Source organism: Apiospora marii (genome assembly GCF_038362585.1).
Source record: "Apiospora marii strain CBS 49790 chromosome Unknown utg000002l_segment0_segment0, whole genome shotgun sequence".
In the NCBI taxonomy this organism is placed as follows: Eukaryota; Fungi; Ascomycota; class Sordariomycetes; order Amphisphaeriales; family Apiosporaceae; genus Apiospora; species Apiospora marii.
Window position 1 is genome coordinate 184,232 of NW_027117373.1, and position 14,439 is coordinate 198,670.

A 14,439-nucleotide genomic window follows, 5' to 3' on the forward strand; every position below is an offset into this window, starting at 1 on the left:
TTACTACTATGTGTTCAGCTGCGACGAGTGACGTGAATGACGTCAATGGCGTGGCCTTTGCATGCCATGAACCAACGTTCCGGGCCTGTCATTGCTGCTGTCATCGGTTGAAAAGTGTGCCTAATATGACTCTAAGGAGAAGCTACAGGCGACAAAGTCAACTAAAGCCGAACGGTTCTGCCGCTAGGGGCTGTCCTAGTGCATCTCGATTCGGGGGGTTGGAGGGGCTTGGGGCTGAGGGGCTCAGGGCAGGGCTCTTGGAGCCAGGACTTGGAGGGGTGTGGAGGGGCAAGACACGCGGCGGGCTGACGTGCGGGCAAGTGCTTCCTTTATTTCCCTTCGAAGCTCACAATTCCAGATGGGTCCTGTTGAAGCAACCCAAGCAGAAGACCCAAGTGCCTTCATTCATAGGCTCTGACAATGAACCATGATGATCGCGACCCTGGCAGATGCAGCGGTCCATCCAATTTCAGCCTCAGATTTAGCGACAATCGATTGGGACGTTCCGTGGGCGCCAGCAGCATTAAGCCTAGCGCGACATGCAAGCCGTCGAACCATGCGATCGGCCACTGCCTGTTGCTGTCTTTGCTGTGCCTCTCTGACTTTGACAATCTGACAGGCATGGACTTGATTAAAAAGGAATTCTAGGAGATCAGCCCCGGAGCACCCTGTCCGATATCTGACACAACCCATCGGCCATCGATGTAACGCTGTACAAACTCCTAAATCGACGACTTCATTTTGATGCAGCATCCCCCACTGTTCTTCTTGTCCGAGATGCGCCCACAAACCGTTGGATCCGATAATGTGGGATCCGACCAACGATGACGTTTATGACGACATACAATCTTCATAGGCGCAAGCAATTGTTGCCATGCATCTACAGCTAGAACAACGGACGGCATTGAAGAGTCTTGCTGATGTCTCTAGCAGTCCTTTTAAGAAGTCGCAGTCTTTTTCCATATTCGTTTTTGTCGTAATCAATTGATCTCATTCCAACATAATACCAAGCAATTACCATACACGCCAACTTTATACGATTTTCTGCCGGACCAAACGAAGGAATTACCAAAGAACACACACGACACCAACCACCCATCATGGCGCCATCATCAGTATTTCAGCTTAGCGGCACCTGCAACAACTACCCCTGGGGAAAGAAGGGCAAGCAGTCATTAGCCGCTCAGCTGTGCGCGCAGACGCCCGGTCTGGACTTCAAGATTGAAGATGACCAGTTCTACTCGGAGATGTGGTTCGGCGACTACCCGGACTTCCCCGCGCGCCAACTGGAGACGGGCGAGGAGCTGAAGGAGGTGCTGGCCCAGAACAAGGAGCAGCTGTTGGGCAAGAAGGTAGTGGACAAGTTCGACGCCCAACTGCCCTTCCTGCCCAAGATCCTGTCCATCGCCAAGGCCCTGCCGCTGCAGATCCACCCCAACAAGGAGCTGTCGGAGAAGCTGCACGCCAAAGACCCAAGCAACTTCACTGATCCCAACCACAAGCCCGAGATCGCCGTCGCCCTGGGCAAGTTCGAGGTCTTTGCGGGGTTCAAGCCCCTGCCCCAGATCGAGCCCCTGTTCAAACTCAAGCCCCTGCAGCAGTTCGTGCCCGACGGGACCACCCAATGGAGCGACAAGACGCTGCGGGAGGTCACCCGCAGCCTGCTGAAGAGCAGCCTGGACACGGTCAAGCAGGTGCAGAAGCAGCTCCTGACGCTCGAGAAGAGCGCGTACGGCGAGGCGGGCTACGTGCTGGACCTGCTGCCGCGCCTGCAGGACCAGTACGGGCCCGAGGACGCCGGCAGCCTGGTGGCGCTGCTGTGCATGAACTTCCTGACGTTCGAGGCGGGCGACGCCGTCTACATCCCCGCCGACGGCATCCACGCCTACCTGTCGGGCGACATTGTCGAGTGCATGGCGCGCAGCAACAACGTGCTCAACACGGGCTTCTGCCCGCCCGCCGCCCGCAACAGCGCCGACCTGTTCGCCGATACCCTGACCTTCAAGGCCCACAGCCGCGACGACGTCCACCTGCCCTCGTCCAAGTACGACAAGTCTAAGTCGGGCAAGACGGTCGTCTACGCCCCGCCCATGAGCGAGTTCAACATGCTCAAGACGGACCTGCAGGCGGCGGGCGAGTCGGATGATCTTGCGGCCATCGACGGGCCGGGCGTTATGATTGTCACGGGCGGCGAGGGCACGCTCAAGGCCGAGGGCAAGGAGTTCCCGCTGAAGAGCGGCTACATCTTCTACGTCGCGCCCGGCGCGGCGGTGCGGTTCGAGACGCAGAGCTCTCTGCAGGTGCACATGGCTGTCATCTAAACCGGATGGATCAGTCGTGCCAAACCAATCTGATTATTAGCGACCACTACCACATAGAAGTTTTTAATGAGACCATGATCATTCATTGCACATTGCCACAATACGATAATTGTTTGGAATTCTTCCTCTGTATTCATCTTGCTCTTCTTCTTCTTCTTCTTTCTTTCTTGGCTTGTGCTTCTTACTTGGAGTTTGGTTGATGATTTCCCCATGTTACGCCATGTGTCGTGTCGAAATGAAGCCCTGCTTCCCCTCGCGCCCGATTGATTGACTCCCATATCATGCTTGCTCTTTTTCTTCGTGTCGCCCTCGCCCACTTTTGAACTTTGAATCCCCTCCCTCTCTCTCCTCTTCCCTGCCCATGGCCCGCCGACGTGGTATATCCATCCAATTCTAACATGAAATATGGGACAAAAGAAATAGGTAAGTATAGACAAAGGGAATTGAACATTACATCATACATCTCTAAAGGTTTTTTGGTTCCCGCCTTCCCGAATATTCCCTTCTCTTGATTTTATCTGTTCTCTGCTCTCTCAATTCCCATCGGGTGCGGACGTGGTACCGCCGGGGACGGGGACCTCCTGTTTGGAGTCGTGTTTGGAGACGACCGATTTGGTGCGCTCTGACGTGCCGGTCGTGTCGAGCGACGCTTGGTTTTCCGATCTCCTGCGCTTGGCGAACTCGTCTGCATTGATCACCTGGTTAGCACACTGTATTTGGAGGAGATGGAAGGATTGAGGGTTGAAGGGGAAAATGGTGAACTCACCTAGAAGGGCATGGACGGACCCCAGGGGCATCTCGGCAATGGCGCCGCGCATGCTCTCGGGGAAGATGTCGGAGGGCTTTTCTTTCAGCTCCTCCATGAAGCGGTTCATGCGCAGGATGAGCTTCCAGGAGACGATGGCGTCGCCGATGAGGAAGGTGGGGTACTGGGCGAGGGCGATCTCCTCGAGGATCCAGCGGCGCTGGAAGTAGGGGCGGTGCAAAAAGTCGGCGGCGCCGACCCAGTGGTCGAGCTCAAAGGCCGGCTTGCCGTCGCGGTCGGTCCAGATGTGCACGCAGGAGCGGGCCCAGCGGTGCTGCGGGCTGTAGTCCTCGGGGTGCCGCTCCTCGTCTTCCGGGTCGCCCCAGTGCTTGGGCATGACGCTGTGGACCTCGTGCATGGCGGCCAGGCCGGCGTCCGTGTGCGCCGACTTGAGCCCGAGCCAGCCGATGACCATCTTGGCCGAGCCGTAGATCTGCGCCATGCCCGACCGCTGCCGCTCCTTCTCCCCGTCGTCGGCCTGGTTGATGCACAGCACGTCCACCCAGATGCGCAGCGGCGTGTTGGCCTCCTCCTCGGGGGTGTTGGGCAGAATCGAGTTGACGCCCTTGAGCAGCGAGACGAGCCAGCGGGGCGCGCGCGGGGTGGCGCCCGATTGCTGCCGCGACCGCTTCTGGCGCTGCTGTTTCTCCTGGGAGGCGATGATGGCGGCCTGCTCCTGCTGCCGCCGGATCATGCTGGGGAAGAAGACGGTGCGGACGTGTTTGAGGGCCTGGGCGATGTGCGTCGTGATGAGGACCTGGCGGTCGTCGACGACGATGCGCGAGCGGTCGTTGTGGTCGCCGTACAGCGACGACAGGGCCAGGTACTCGAGGTCCTCGGTCAGCGGCACGGTGATGAGCCGGCACACGACGGGGGCCATGGGGTCGTGCGCCGGCAGCAGCTCCAGCAGCCGGATCTCATTCTTGCTGCGGTTCAGTTTCCGGTACTTGATGGTGCCCGTCGACATGGCGATTCTTCCTTCTGTTCCTCCGTCCCTCCAATTGGGGTGATCCTTGCTGTTGGTGCTGTTGTTGTTATTGATGTTGATGATTGTTGTTGTCCTCGTGTTAGATGAGTATTCAAGCGTGGAAATGGCTCTCTGTTCTGTGCCGCAAGTCGTCGGCTATAACTAGATTGGCGGGGTGGGATGGTATCGTGAGGGTGGTAGTTAGATTCATGGTTGCAACGGCTTAGGGTCGCTGGTGGTTTTAGGCGAGAAACAACTCGTTACCCTTCCCCCCATCCCAACGCAGAAATGAGTTTAAAAGAAATGAGATCCCATTTCTTTTTTGGTTCCAGGGCCCCATGTGCCATGTGCCTTGATTTGCGACGACGGCTATCACTGGGGCCCGACAAGGGGTGTGCTCTCGCTCTCGTCGTTGGGTTTACGTGATCATTCATTACTCTACCTACAAACAAGAACAACTTACGATGGCGGATTGCATACCAGGCACCCTGGCCCGGTACTTGGCCATTGGTTTTTTGGGAGGGGGGAGTTATGCCAGCGAATAGGGGGGTCCTCTTTGCTGAGCTAGGCCCGGCCTAAAGCAAGCCATGGGGTGGAAATGATGGGGTTCGACGCACTTGGCACGACTATACTCCAATGGCTGGTCAGGCTACAATGTCCTGCCACTGTGCCGATCATGTCATTTGGGTTTTCCTTTTGAAAGGATTTTTATCCAGCTGCCAGCATAGGGAATCGAGGGCAGCACCACTTTCTGCTTGTCGTGAGTAGATTAGGGGGGTGGCTCTGGGTGGCTCGGTGGTAATAGAGCGAGTCAGGCCGCCGTGTCTACTATGCACAATTATAGGTGGTAGAGCAGAGCAAACTCTATGTATGCTTGCGGCACAGCGAACACACAAACTGGTCAAATCTCCGAGCTTTTTTTTCTGTTTGCCAATGTGGCTTGGCTTGGTTCTCAGGGTGGGAAGCAAACAAGTTGGACGCCAACGCCCGCAATTGTCTGTGTGTGATGTTTCTGCGAGCTAGAGCTGGAGCTAGAGCCATGTGCGCAAAGGAACCCTGTCCATTGCTTCAGCGTGTCAGCGTGTTCTCCTCTCTGCAGCATTTTGACACGAAGCCAGGGTTTGTGGTGCTCTCTTCAGGTAGTATCCGTACTTGTGCGTCTATGAATGATGTACATACGTCTTGTTGCCGCCAACCGACCTACCGGGCAGACCGACTGGGAACATGAGCAAAGTCGGACACATTGTCTCTCAATCTCGCTCCATTACCCAGCAGATTCCCATTCTTTTCTCTCCCCCTCCCCCGATCGACAAGGTGTTTCGGCCTTCGAGAGGGCTTCCAGAAGCTCCATGGAAGGGGTCTACTTTTCATTTCGTCCAAACCGGGCAAGGCGTGGAAACAGCTGACAGTTTCAGCCAGCGCCTTTCCCAGGTTTACTAGCGTCCCCATCCCATCATCCCATTCTATGGGGCATGGGCCAAGCAGCTGCTGCCAGCCCATTGCCCATGGACACGGGACAGGGATTTTCACAGGATCATTCGGCACTGGATCACTGGGAGTGGAAGAATTGATAAGAAAAAAAAAAAAAAAGCCTGTCAGAAAAGGAAGGACTGCGATTGAGAAGCGGCAAGTTCCAGTCCGAACATGAACATCTTTTCCTATCCCGGACCAAAGATGCCTGCCAGGTCACCAGGCGGCGTGCTCAAGGGTTCCTTGCCAGCTGGGGACCCTGCAATCCAGGTCGGCATCTCCCGAAGAATTAGGTACAAGAAGTACGGTGATACCGAAAGGCGGTGAATTGACGGATTCTTTCGTCACTCTCGACCCTCTTTGAAGTCGAGAAAAACGAAAAGAAAAAAACGCTGCTACCACTCAGCAATCAGTCCCCCTCACTCGCGACCAGAATCACGAAGCACGACTGCCGCCAGCTACTGTAACCGCAGGACCGTTGAGGAAGCGGAGGTGGGGCCCGCTCCAGCCAGTGCCTTAACAAGTAAGTACGTCTACGCTAACCAAAATTTGAACAATTAATCCCAACTAAGCAGCACCCAAGGGGCGGCTCTTCTTGTCGCATCCGCAGCCGTTGGAACGTCAGTTGTCATTTATTACTTATCAGTGTTTTTTTTTTTTTATCCATCGGTCATGAGTATTCAAAGAAACCCATGTTTTTGCCTTGCCTCTCCTTGTTCTCTGTATGCCAATTTAAGATCCAATCCCTCGTGATCACATCATCCAACATCCCAGAGCCCGACTAGGGGCAAGGGGGGCCTGGCAGTAGGGCCTGGGAGAGCATAATATTAGCTCCAACAACCCTGAGCCCTGGAGTTCAGCTCAGGCCAGCAGCGAATTCAGTCAGCACGCACCCAGCAATGAGCATCCGCCAGCCAGCATAGCCTTCCAGCCCCTTTAATGTGCGCGCGTACATAACCTATCATGTCATGTCACGATGAAGCAAAGCAAAGCAAAACGAAGCAAATCTTGTTGTTACAGCGGGCCAAATCCAGCTCAGACAACCGGTATCTCGGGTTCACCGTGTGCATCGCGATGTAGCCCGTCATGTGGATCAGTACGGCTGGCGGCCCTCAAGCATGCCGTTGACACGCCGCACACACTCCCTGACCGCCCGGTTGTGGATATAATTCGTCGTCTCGCCCGCTACCTTCATCTTCTTTGTAGACACTGTTTGTGTGCGCGCATGTGTGGCGTGAGTTGGTCTTACGCCACTTGGCGTGATGAATGATATGATTGTGCTGGTGGTGGCGTTGCGGAGGAGGGGTACAGGTCACTTGCGAAGACCGAGGAACTGGCTTATGTCCGGGTACTGCCGGCTGGGATACGTGAAGATGGCGTTGGCCTCGTGATGCCCGACCTATGGCGGAGATAGTACGGGAAGCTCACGCCCGCCTCGGTGACCTGCATGCGCCAGTGCCCATCTTTCGCATCGTCACGAAGTCGAGGCCCCATTGATGCATTAGCCTCAAGTTCCCAGGACCACGTCGCTGGCACCGAGGGCGCCACTGAAAAGTGGCAAGCTTGGTGATTGGCTTGCTGGGTCCTATTTGCTCTGAGGGGGAAAAGGGGGGAAGGAGGCGCAAGAATGCACGCTCACGCTCTTGCCGGGCCGAACTTGGCTTGCGAACCGGATTCACAGCTCACCCACCTGATCAGCAATGCTCATACGCCTGATGGGCAATGGCTGCTCCTCTTCTCGAAAAGAAGCGCTGGTGAAACTGCTCCACCTGTCAAATTTCGCTGTCAGTGAGAAACGGACGCAAGGGATGCGCAGTTGATCTCGTCAACGGCCAGTGCTTCGCGGGGGCCAAGGGAGACCTTCACCGCTTAACAAAAGTGAGGCGAACGCAAAAGGAAAGGAAGAAAAAATAAAAAAGGGGGGAACGCACATCTTCTTCGATGCCCACTGGGGGTGATGTCGTCGACTTGCACCACGAGCCCGGTAAGGAATGGCAATGTAGGCCTGGACCGAAACCGCGTAGTCGGGATACGCGAGCTAGGTCTGGAACATAATACGTGATTGGCTAGGTTCAGTTGCTTAGACCGAAAGGGGCTAAGATCGACCCCGGGAAACCAGGGGCAAGGCAACGACGACTTGCGGCCGCTTCAGACAACCCCGGCCGGAAACCCTTGGCCGGCAGCGGGTCGTCGAGCGTCATGCCGTAGTCGGCCACCCTATGCTGCCCGACGTCCAGCACCGCCTGCTACTCCTCCTTGTCGTGGACCTGGGGCGCTCCCTCGTAGTCGATGCCCTCGAGCATGGCCCGGAAGATGCCGAGCTGCTCGGGCTCCAGCCTTGGTTGTTGATGTAATACGGGGTTACATTGTTTCCGGCCCTTGTTCGTGAGTCTGCTGCGAAGGCGGTCCAGGATCGAAAAAGCAAATTATCTATCTGGCCTATGGATATTGAAGAGTTGTCTAAAACAAGCATCTAGACCAGGTTGCTAGACTATCTCTACCAGAAAGAATGGGAGTGCGGCAACCTAGCTAGAAGCTCCGAAAGGAAGCCCGAAAGCTACCGTATTATAGTTCAGTGGGGGATCTCAAGACATGGTTGGAGATCGCAAGATAATAGATAGTCCAAGGCGGCTATAGATAGTCGTGCCTGGTTGGGAGGTTGACGCGAGGGTGGTATGCAAGGGGGGCTTCCAATTTTATATCAGACACTATTGGTTCTTAGCTTGTTATCTTCCTCTTGTAAATTTATCTATCCGTCTAGGGGATCACCATCTAAAGGGAGTAGCAAATATCAAGATTCGAAGTCCCGTCCATGTATACGAGGAACGTCGCTTGGGATACACGCTGTCTATACGCAGTGTGAAGTTATTTTGGGAATTATCAGCCCCTTAAGGTCGAGCTTTACTTGATATTTGCCTGCAACTGTACACAATTTGATCCACGCTGGCAGTCCTAAACCTACACTAGGCTCATGGAGGCGGGGTGATATTCCGTAACTCTTATAGATACTCACCCTTGGGTTTCATTGCCGTTTGCCGAAAGCAAGCCCTCTCCTTTTCGGCAATGTTCCTGTGAGCGGCAGGACGACGGCGATAAGACTATACGTGGCTGGTGACCTGACCCATCATAGAAGACGGACGGTTGGTTTTGTTATCCCCATCCGTCCTCAGATGGTTGCATTTTAAATTCCCCCGGCGTCTGGCCGGCATTAGTCTCTTCAACTCAACTGTGGTAGCGAAAGGGGGAGAGAGAGACGAGTAGGAGATAGCTCGTGGTGTGAGATGCGTATAGTATGTTTCTTAAGCGCTACAATCCTTGTCTACCTCTCAGCGAAACCTACGACACAAAACCGCCGGTCCAGTACGACATGAATGTTACCAGAGTTATTCCTCTCGGATCTTGACCCATTGTATGAGGCTGAGACAAACCTTTTACTGTTGTTTAGACACCCTTTCTAATTTGCTGCACGACATACTACGACAGAAAGCCGGGATACACCATGTTTCTACGTGGAGAAGAGCGGCAATGAAGACGTATTATCGTTATTTTCGAGGTTGCATTCAATTTATTTTGAGTCCCCCAACCGGCTGTGCATAGCCGCGTCTTCAGACGATATTGTTCCACTGTCTGTTCGCAGTTGACGCTGGGCTCCAGTGTCGATACTACGATGCTATTATGAATCCGCGAAACATGTTGTTTTGGTCTCAGATAGGCATCTGGGCCAAGTAGGCTGCCCTTACTACATAAGTTAAGCCCCCACTTCTTTATGGGACGACACGATAACTCCGTCATTGCTGAGACAAAACGTCGACAGATCAGCCAGGGGGCCGGCCCCAGTGAGCGACGCCGTCACGGCAGCTGCCGAGAAGTCAAATCGAGTTTTAATCTGCTAACCTACACCGTAGAAGTTTAGAACAAGCGACAATACGAGAGGAGAAGGGCGCTTGGCTCGACGGGGCTAGACAAGCCCGGCCATGTCGTCAAGGATTCCCTGCATATTGATAATGATGGACATATGGTTCCATGGGGGCCAAAAACTCAAAGTGACAGACAGCCGCGAGATGCCATTCTCAACAATCGGACGGTGAAGGTAGTAACCTGCAATGCAACTTCATCCAACCCGAGACGCTGCAAATGATGTGCTGCTTTTCGATGGCGTTGGGCACTAGTGAGCTTTCTAGCGCGAGATCATCTCCCTGACAAGTTGATTGGCAAGGGGCCACAAGCAAGTCCGACGGCATACGGACGGGATGGGGGTTGCACATCACTTCATAATCATCTTGCCCGACTTCGCCTCGTTGCACGGGTGCGAAACACCAAACCGCGACGGCAGGGAAATTCGACACGTACGGAAATATCCGCATTTTTTCTTCTTCTCGCATTTTTTTTTTCACTGCGTTGGGGGCGAAAGCGGTCCCAGCTCCCAGGTAGTAACGTAGCAGACAACAACTTCGGAGTGAAGCGGCCCAGAACCTCAAAGGTTCTGCATCTGGATCTCGATAAGCGAGTGCGGCGCAGCACGATGATGATTTCCTGGCTTCGGTACCGAGTTTGAGGTGCGCAGGGCGGAGGGGTGGGCGGGTGGCCAGCCAATTCCATGGGACCGACGGCGGTGGCACGACCCTCCCAAACCACAGCTGCGGGCGGTACGGCAAAGACGTCTTTTACGGGGCTTGGCCGCGTACGTTGGGTAGTTTTGGGTATGGAAAAAAAGAAGACGACATCATGAGACTAGACTGCTAGATCTTCAACAACCCTGTTCAATTTGATGTCACGGTGGTATTCGTGATTCGGTTGTCGCTATGATTGATTTACTGTACTTATGTAGGGATGTCGGTGACCTGACTCGCGACAGGCGGGTCTGAGATTTTGGCGCGTGGAGACTGCGGCGCAACACACACGGGGACTGGCGATCGCCTCGCTTGCAGTGCAAAGTGGTGGCCGTCGGGCTGACATCGGCATTGGGAAGTGGAAACGCAACCCCGAGCTGGGCCGCCCAAGTGGTCTCCTTCACGCCATTGAATCTTGGGGAGATCATAATCTTGCTTGCTTGAATGGTGGGTAGCTACATCCATACATACATGGTCATCAATACAGTAGTCAAGCCTCACTTCTACGTGCGCGACTCCGCCCCCTCCTTCATCATCTTCTTCTCGCGGAAGAAGCCGTTCAGCTTCCCCATGAGCTGCCCCAGGGCGCCCGCCCCCTCGCCGCCCTCCCCCATGCCCGCCCGGATCCAGCCGGGCAGCTTGCGCCGGATGCGCTCGGCGCCGAAGCGGCGGTCCAGCAGCACGATGGCCGCGTAGTCGCCCCGGTGCCGGATGGCGCGCCCGATGCTCTGGTTGACGGCGCGCATGCACGCGTTCTCGTAAAAGTCCCGGGCCGCGTCCTTGGCCTGGGCCGTCGCGTCGGCTTTGGACAGGGGTGGTGGTGCTGGTGGCTTCTTCTCGTCAGAGGAGGTCGAGGGGTCGGTGTTGTTGTCATTATTCGCGGGGGCGGAAAGTAGGCGGTTGGTGGTGGTCGTCTCAATGTACTCGATGCGCGCCTTCCAGTCGGGCGAGTTGATGTTGGGGTACGGTAGGCCCACGATGACGACGCAGCGGCCCAGCCGGTCGGAGAAGTTGATGCCCTCGCTCATCTTGCCGCCGACCACGCTCAGGAGCAGCGCCCCGCTGGTCTTTCTTTGCTGGGATGCGGGTTTCGAGGCCTCGCCACTGTCGCTGCCCAGGATGGCTTCACTGTACTGAGCCAAGACGTCGTCGCTGGACCCGCCCTTGCTTTCACGGAACACCGCCTTCTTGGACTGCAGCCGGGACCAGACCGACGGTGGTGCCGTATTGTTCTCCTGCTTTTGTGGCTCGGCGCCGCCTCCTCCCCATACGGCGACCACCTCCTCCAAGTACCCGTAGCTGGGAAAGAAGACGACGACGCCGTCCGGCACGGCGGTGCAGATGTTGAGGATGGCGATGCCAAGCTCGTGGATCATGCGCTTGTCGCTGCGCTTCGAGAAGCTGAACTCGAAGTCCAGGCCGGGGCGGGCGCTGGCCAGGGTCCAGACGCAGAGGCTGGACGACGGGATGACGTGGCCGCAGCTCAGCGTCGTGACCTTGGCGCGGTCGAGGTGGGGGAAGAGGTGGGCCGTGTAGTCGTCAAAGGGCGACATGGTGCCGCCGGCGAGAATGACGGCGCGCGCGGCCGAGGCGACGGAGGAGAAGGCGTGGGTGGGCGACAGCAGGAGGTAGGACAGCTTGATGTCGGGCTGCTGCTGCTCTTTGGTAGCGGCAGCGGGGGTCGTCTTGTTGTAGAAGATGCGGCCCTCGGTGCTCAGGTTGGTCAGGGATACCAGGAAGGAAACTAGGGTGTGGAGGACCGGCGACGAGGAGGAGCGCGGCGAAGGGTTCTTGGGATCCTGCTCGGTATGGGCGACGTAACCTTCGATCTTGTAAGCCAGTTTCGACTCTTGGACGTATTGGATCAGCTTGAACAGGTTGATCTGGTCTGCCCCTTTCGACTTGAGGAGGTTGTTGGAATCGACGATTCCTTGGTCGCCCTGCATCTAGGTGAGCTTTCGTATCTCACGGCATGATTAATCAGGTTGTATGCCTGCTTCCACATACCTTGAGTTTCAGTGCACCATCAAGCCAGTTACTCAGGCCATCGATGACCCTGGCCACCTGGGCCACCATGACCCGGTTCTCGCCCTTGAGCTTCTTGCCAAACTTCTTCACGTACACACCGAGCATCTGCCTCGCACGCCGGAGCTCGCTCAGGCTAATCTCGGAAGCATACACGTTGGCCACGGCATCCATGATGTTGTGCGCCTCGTCGATGATGACCACATTGCCCTCCAGCTTGATCCCCAGTGCATCCCTGGCCGTCTTCTGTAGCAGGAGCGGGTAGGGCAGAGTGATGATCTCGGCGCCCGGGATGGCCGTCCTGGAGGCATAGTACGGACATATGGACAGCTTCTTGCCGAGCTCAAACATGTCCTCGATGTCGGGGATGGCGGCGAGAGCGTGATCCCGAAACTGATGCGTTTGGGTCAGCTTGTCGGGATTGGGCACGAATTGACACTTCGACTTGGAGTTTGATTGTTGCAGCTCCGAGCACCGGTCGTTGATGGCTTGGACAGAACCCAGACGAGATACAGCAGGGTTGATGCAGAGCCGTTGGCGAGAGGAAAGAGGGACATGTTTGACAATTTCCGGCTCTGAAGCATTGTCCTTGGATATCATGGCTTCTGGGATCGATGGGGGAAACGTAGGGCGGCGCAGCTCCTCAATGAACTGGGTTAGTTGTGAATGCGTCCTCGAGGTGTAGTAAATCTATGGCCAGAAGTCAGTTGGCTGCCGTGAACCTGAAATCATCATCGCAATCAAAAGTTACCTTGAGTTCTTGGTCGGCGCCGTCTTCTTCCTCGGCATCTCGTTTCGGCATCATACCGAGCTTCTCCATGAGAGCCCGGGTATCTTTGCTGTAGTTGGAGGACTCGCCCCCTTGCGCTCCGTCTTCGTCCCGCTCATCGAGCAGCCACTCGTCCTCGTCTGGCTCGTGGTCACCGTCAGGGTCTGTCGCTTGGTCATTCAACCGGCGCCGCTTGGTAGTGCGGATCTCCATGGCCTTCTCGCGCGCCCGTACGGCTTCCAAGCGGGCTTCTCTCTCCTCCCATTTCTTGATGACTTCGTCCTTCTTGCGCTTGAGCATCATATCAACGACCCAATCGGGCTCGTCCTTGAACTGCTTGGCCGCATCCTCAACGGAACTCTCAAACGTGGCTTGCTTGTGATTGCGCAGCCAAGTTAGAGCGGCGCAGATAAGGGATAATGATTTGCCCTTGCTTCTGTTAGCGACTTCACTAACGATCGTTGCTCGTCGGTCAAACCTACTGTGCCCGTGGGGCTCTCTAGGATTCCTACTTGCCCATCTCCTGTTTCAAGAACATCGTACACTGATCGCATGAACTGCTCTTGTACATCGTAAGGGGTATATGGGTGGTGGAAGTCAACCTTCTTGATTCCTTCTGTGACTTGATCAAGACCCAGGTCGAGATCTTTAGCAGTGCCGGCCATACTTGACAGTTAATAATACTAGAACAGCTGTTTGGCGATTGCTGTTGCGAGGAAGATTGCTGGCGCGCGCAATCCCTGTTTCTTCGACAACCGCTGGCTGCGCAACGCGTTGATAAGGCTAAGAAAACAGCAGATCTTTTGTCGGCTTAATATGTTCTCAATCCAAGTCGACTGGCGACAATATTGGCCCAAGAAGAGGAAACGCGTGCGAAGAAGAATCAAGAGCGATGCATTTGCATTGTGGAATTATCGTTTTATTTCTGGCGATATCTGCATCGTGCATCACCAAAGAGGCGAAACGAAGCGGGAGAAGTACAAAATGCTAGAGCTTGTAAATGGGTCAAGCGAACATTGAGCTCAAGTCCGCCGCAGATGTAGGTACTGCGGGTGCATGAAGAAAACCTTCCTTACTCGAAAGTGAATAGCAAACAGAACACGATTTGAAGATACTGGTGACATCGTGAAAATGAACATCTGCTTTATTGAAGTAAAACATAAAAGAGCGGCTCTTGGCCTGATTGCCGACCTATTGACGACAATTTCTGGCGGCGGTTGCAAGACCTGAAGCTCCAGTCACCAGTTGCCAGTGTCAGTTCCAGTGATTGATTGCTCAATGCAGTGGCAGGTGGCTCACAGCGCCGGAAGTTGGAAAGGTGGGGCAGTTCTGGGTGGCTTTGTGGCTGATAAGAATCTGGGGCGCTATCGATTAGATACGGCAGAAAAGCCACGAAATGGCTGAGGGGTTATGTGCCCTCAATTGTCACTAACCCGAAAACCCACCCCTGCTAGCCTCCCACAGCTTTTTTT

At 55.3% G+C, this 14,439-nt stretch overlaps 3 protein-coding genes across 3 annotated transcripts; 1 reads left to right on the forward strand and 2 right to left on the reverse strand.

Moving 5' to 3' along the window:
- Positions 1-1,100: 1,100 nt before the first annotated feature.
- On the forward strand, positions 1,101-2,321 carry PG985_001749 (phosphomannose isomerase type I; the record flags this gene model as incomplete). Its single annotated transcript, XM_066821518.1, has 1 exon — positions 1,101-2,321. The coding sequence occupies one exon, from the start codon at positions 1,101-1,103 to the stop codon at positions 2,319-2,321; it is 1,221 nt and encodes a 406-aa protein (XP_066688950.1).
- A 533-nt stretch (positions 2,322-2,854) lies between these two features.
- On the reverse strand, positions 2,855-4,093 carry PG985_001750 (Heterokaryon incompatibility protein 6- OR allele; the record flags this gene model as incomplete). Its single annotated transcript, XM_066821519.1, has 1 exon — positions 2,855-4,093. The coding sequence occupies one exon, from the start codon at positions 4,091-4,093 to the stop codon at positions 2,855-2,857; it is 1,239 nt and encodes a 412-aa protein (XP_066688951.1).
- A 6,583-nt stretch (positions 4,094-10,676) lies between these two features.
- On the reverse strand, positions 10,677-13,632 carry PG985_001751 (helicase C-terminal domain-containing protein; the record flags this gene model as incomplete). Its single annotated transcript, XM_066821520.1, has 4 exons — positions 10,677-12,119; positions 12,181-12,888; positions 12,950-13,396; positions 13,450-13,632. 4 exons carry the CDS (start codon positions 13,630-13,632, stop codon positions 10,677-10,679), a joined length of 2,781 nt encoding a protein of 926 aa, XP_066688952.1.
- Positions 13,633-14,439: the final 807 nt, after the last annotated feature.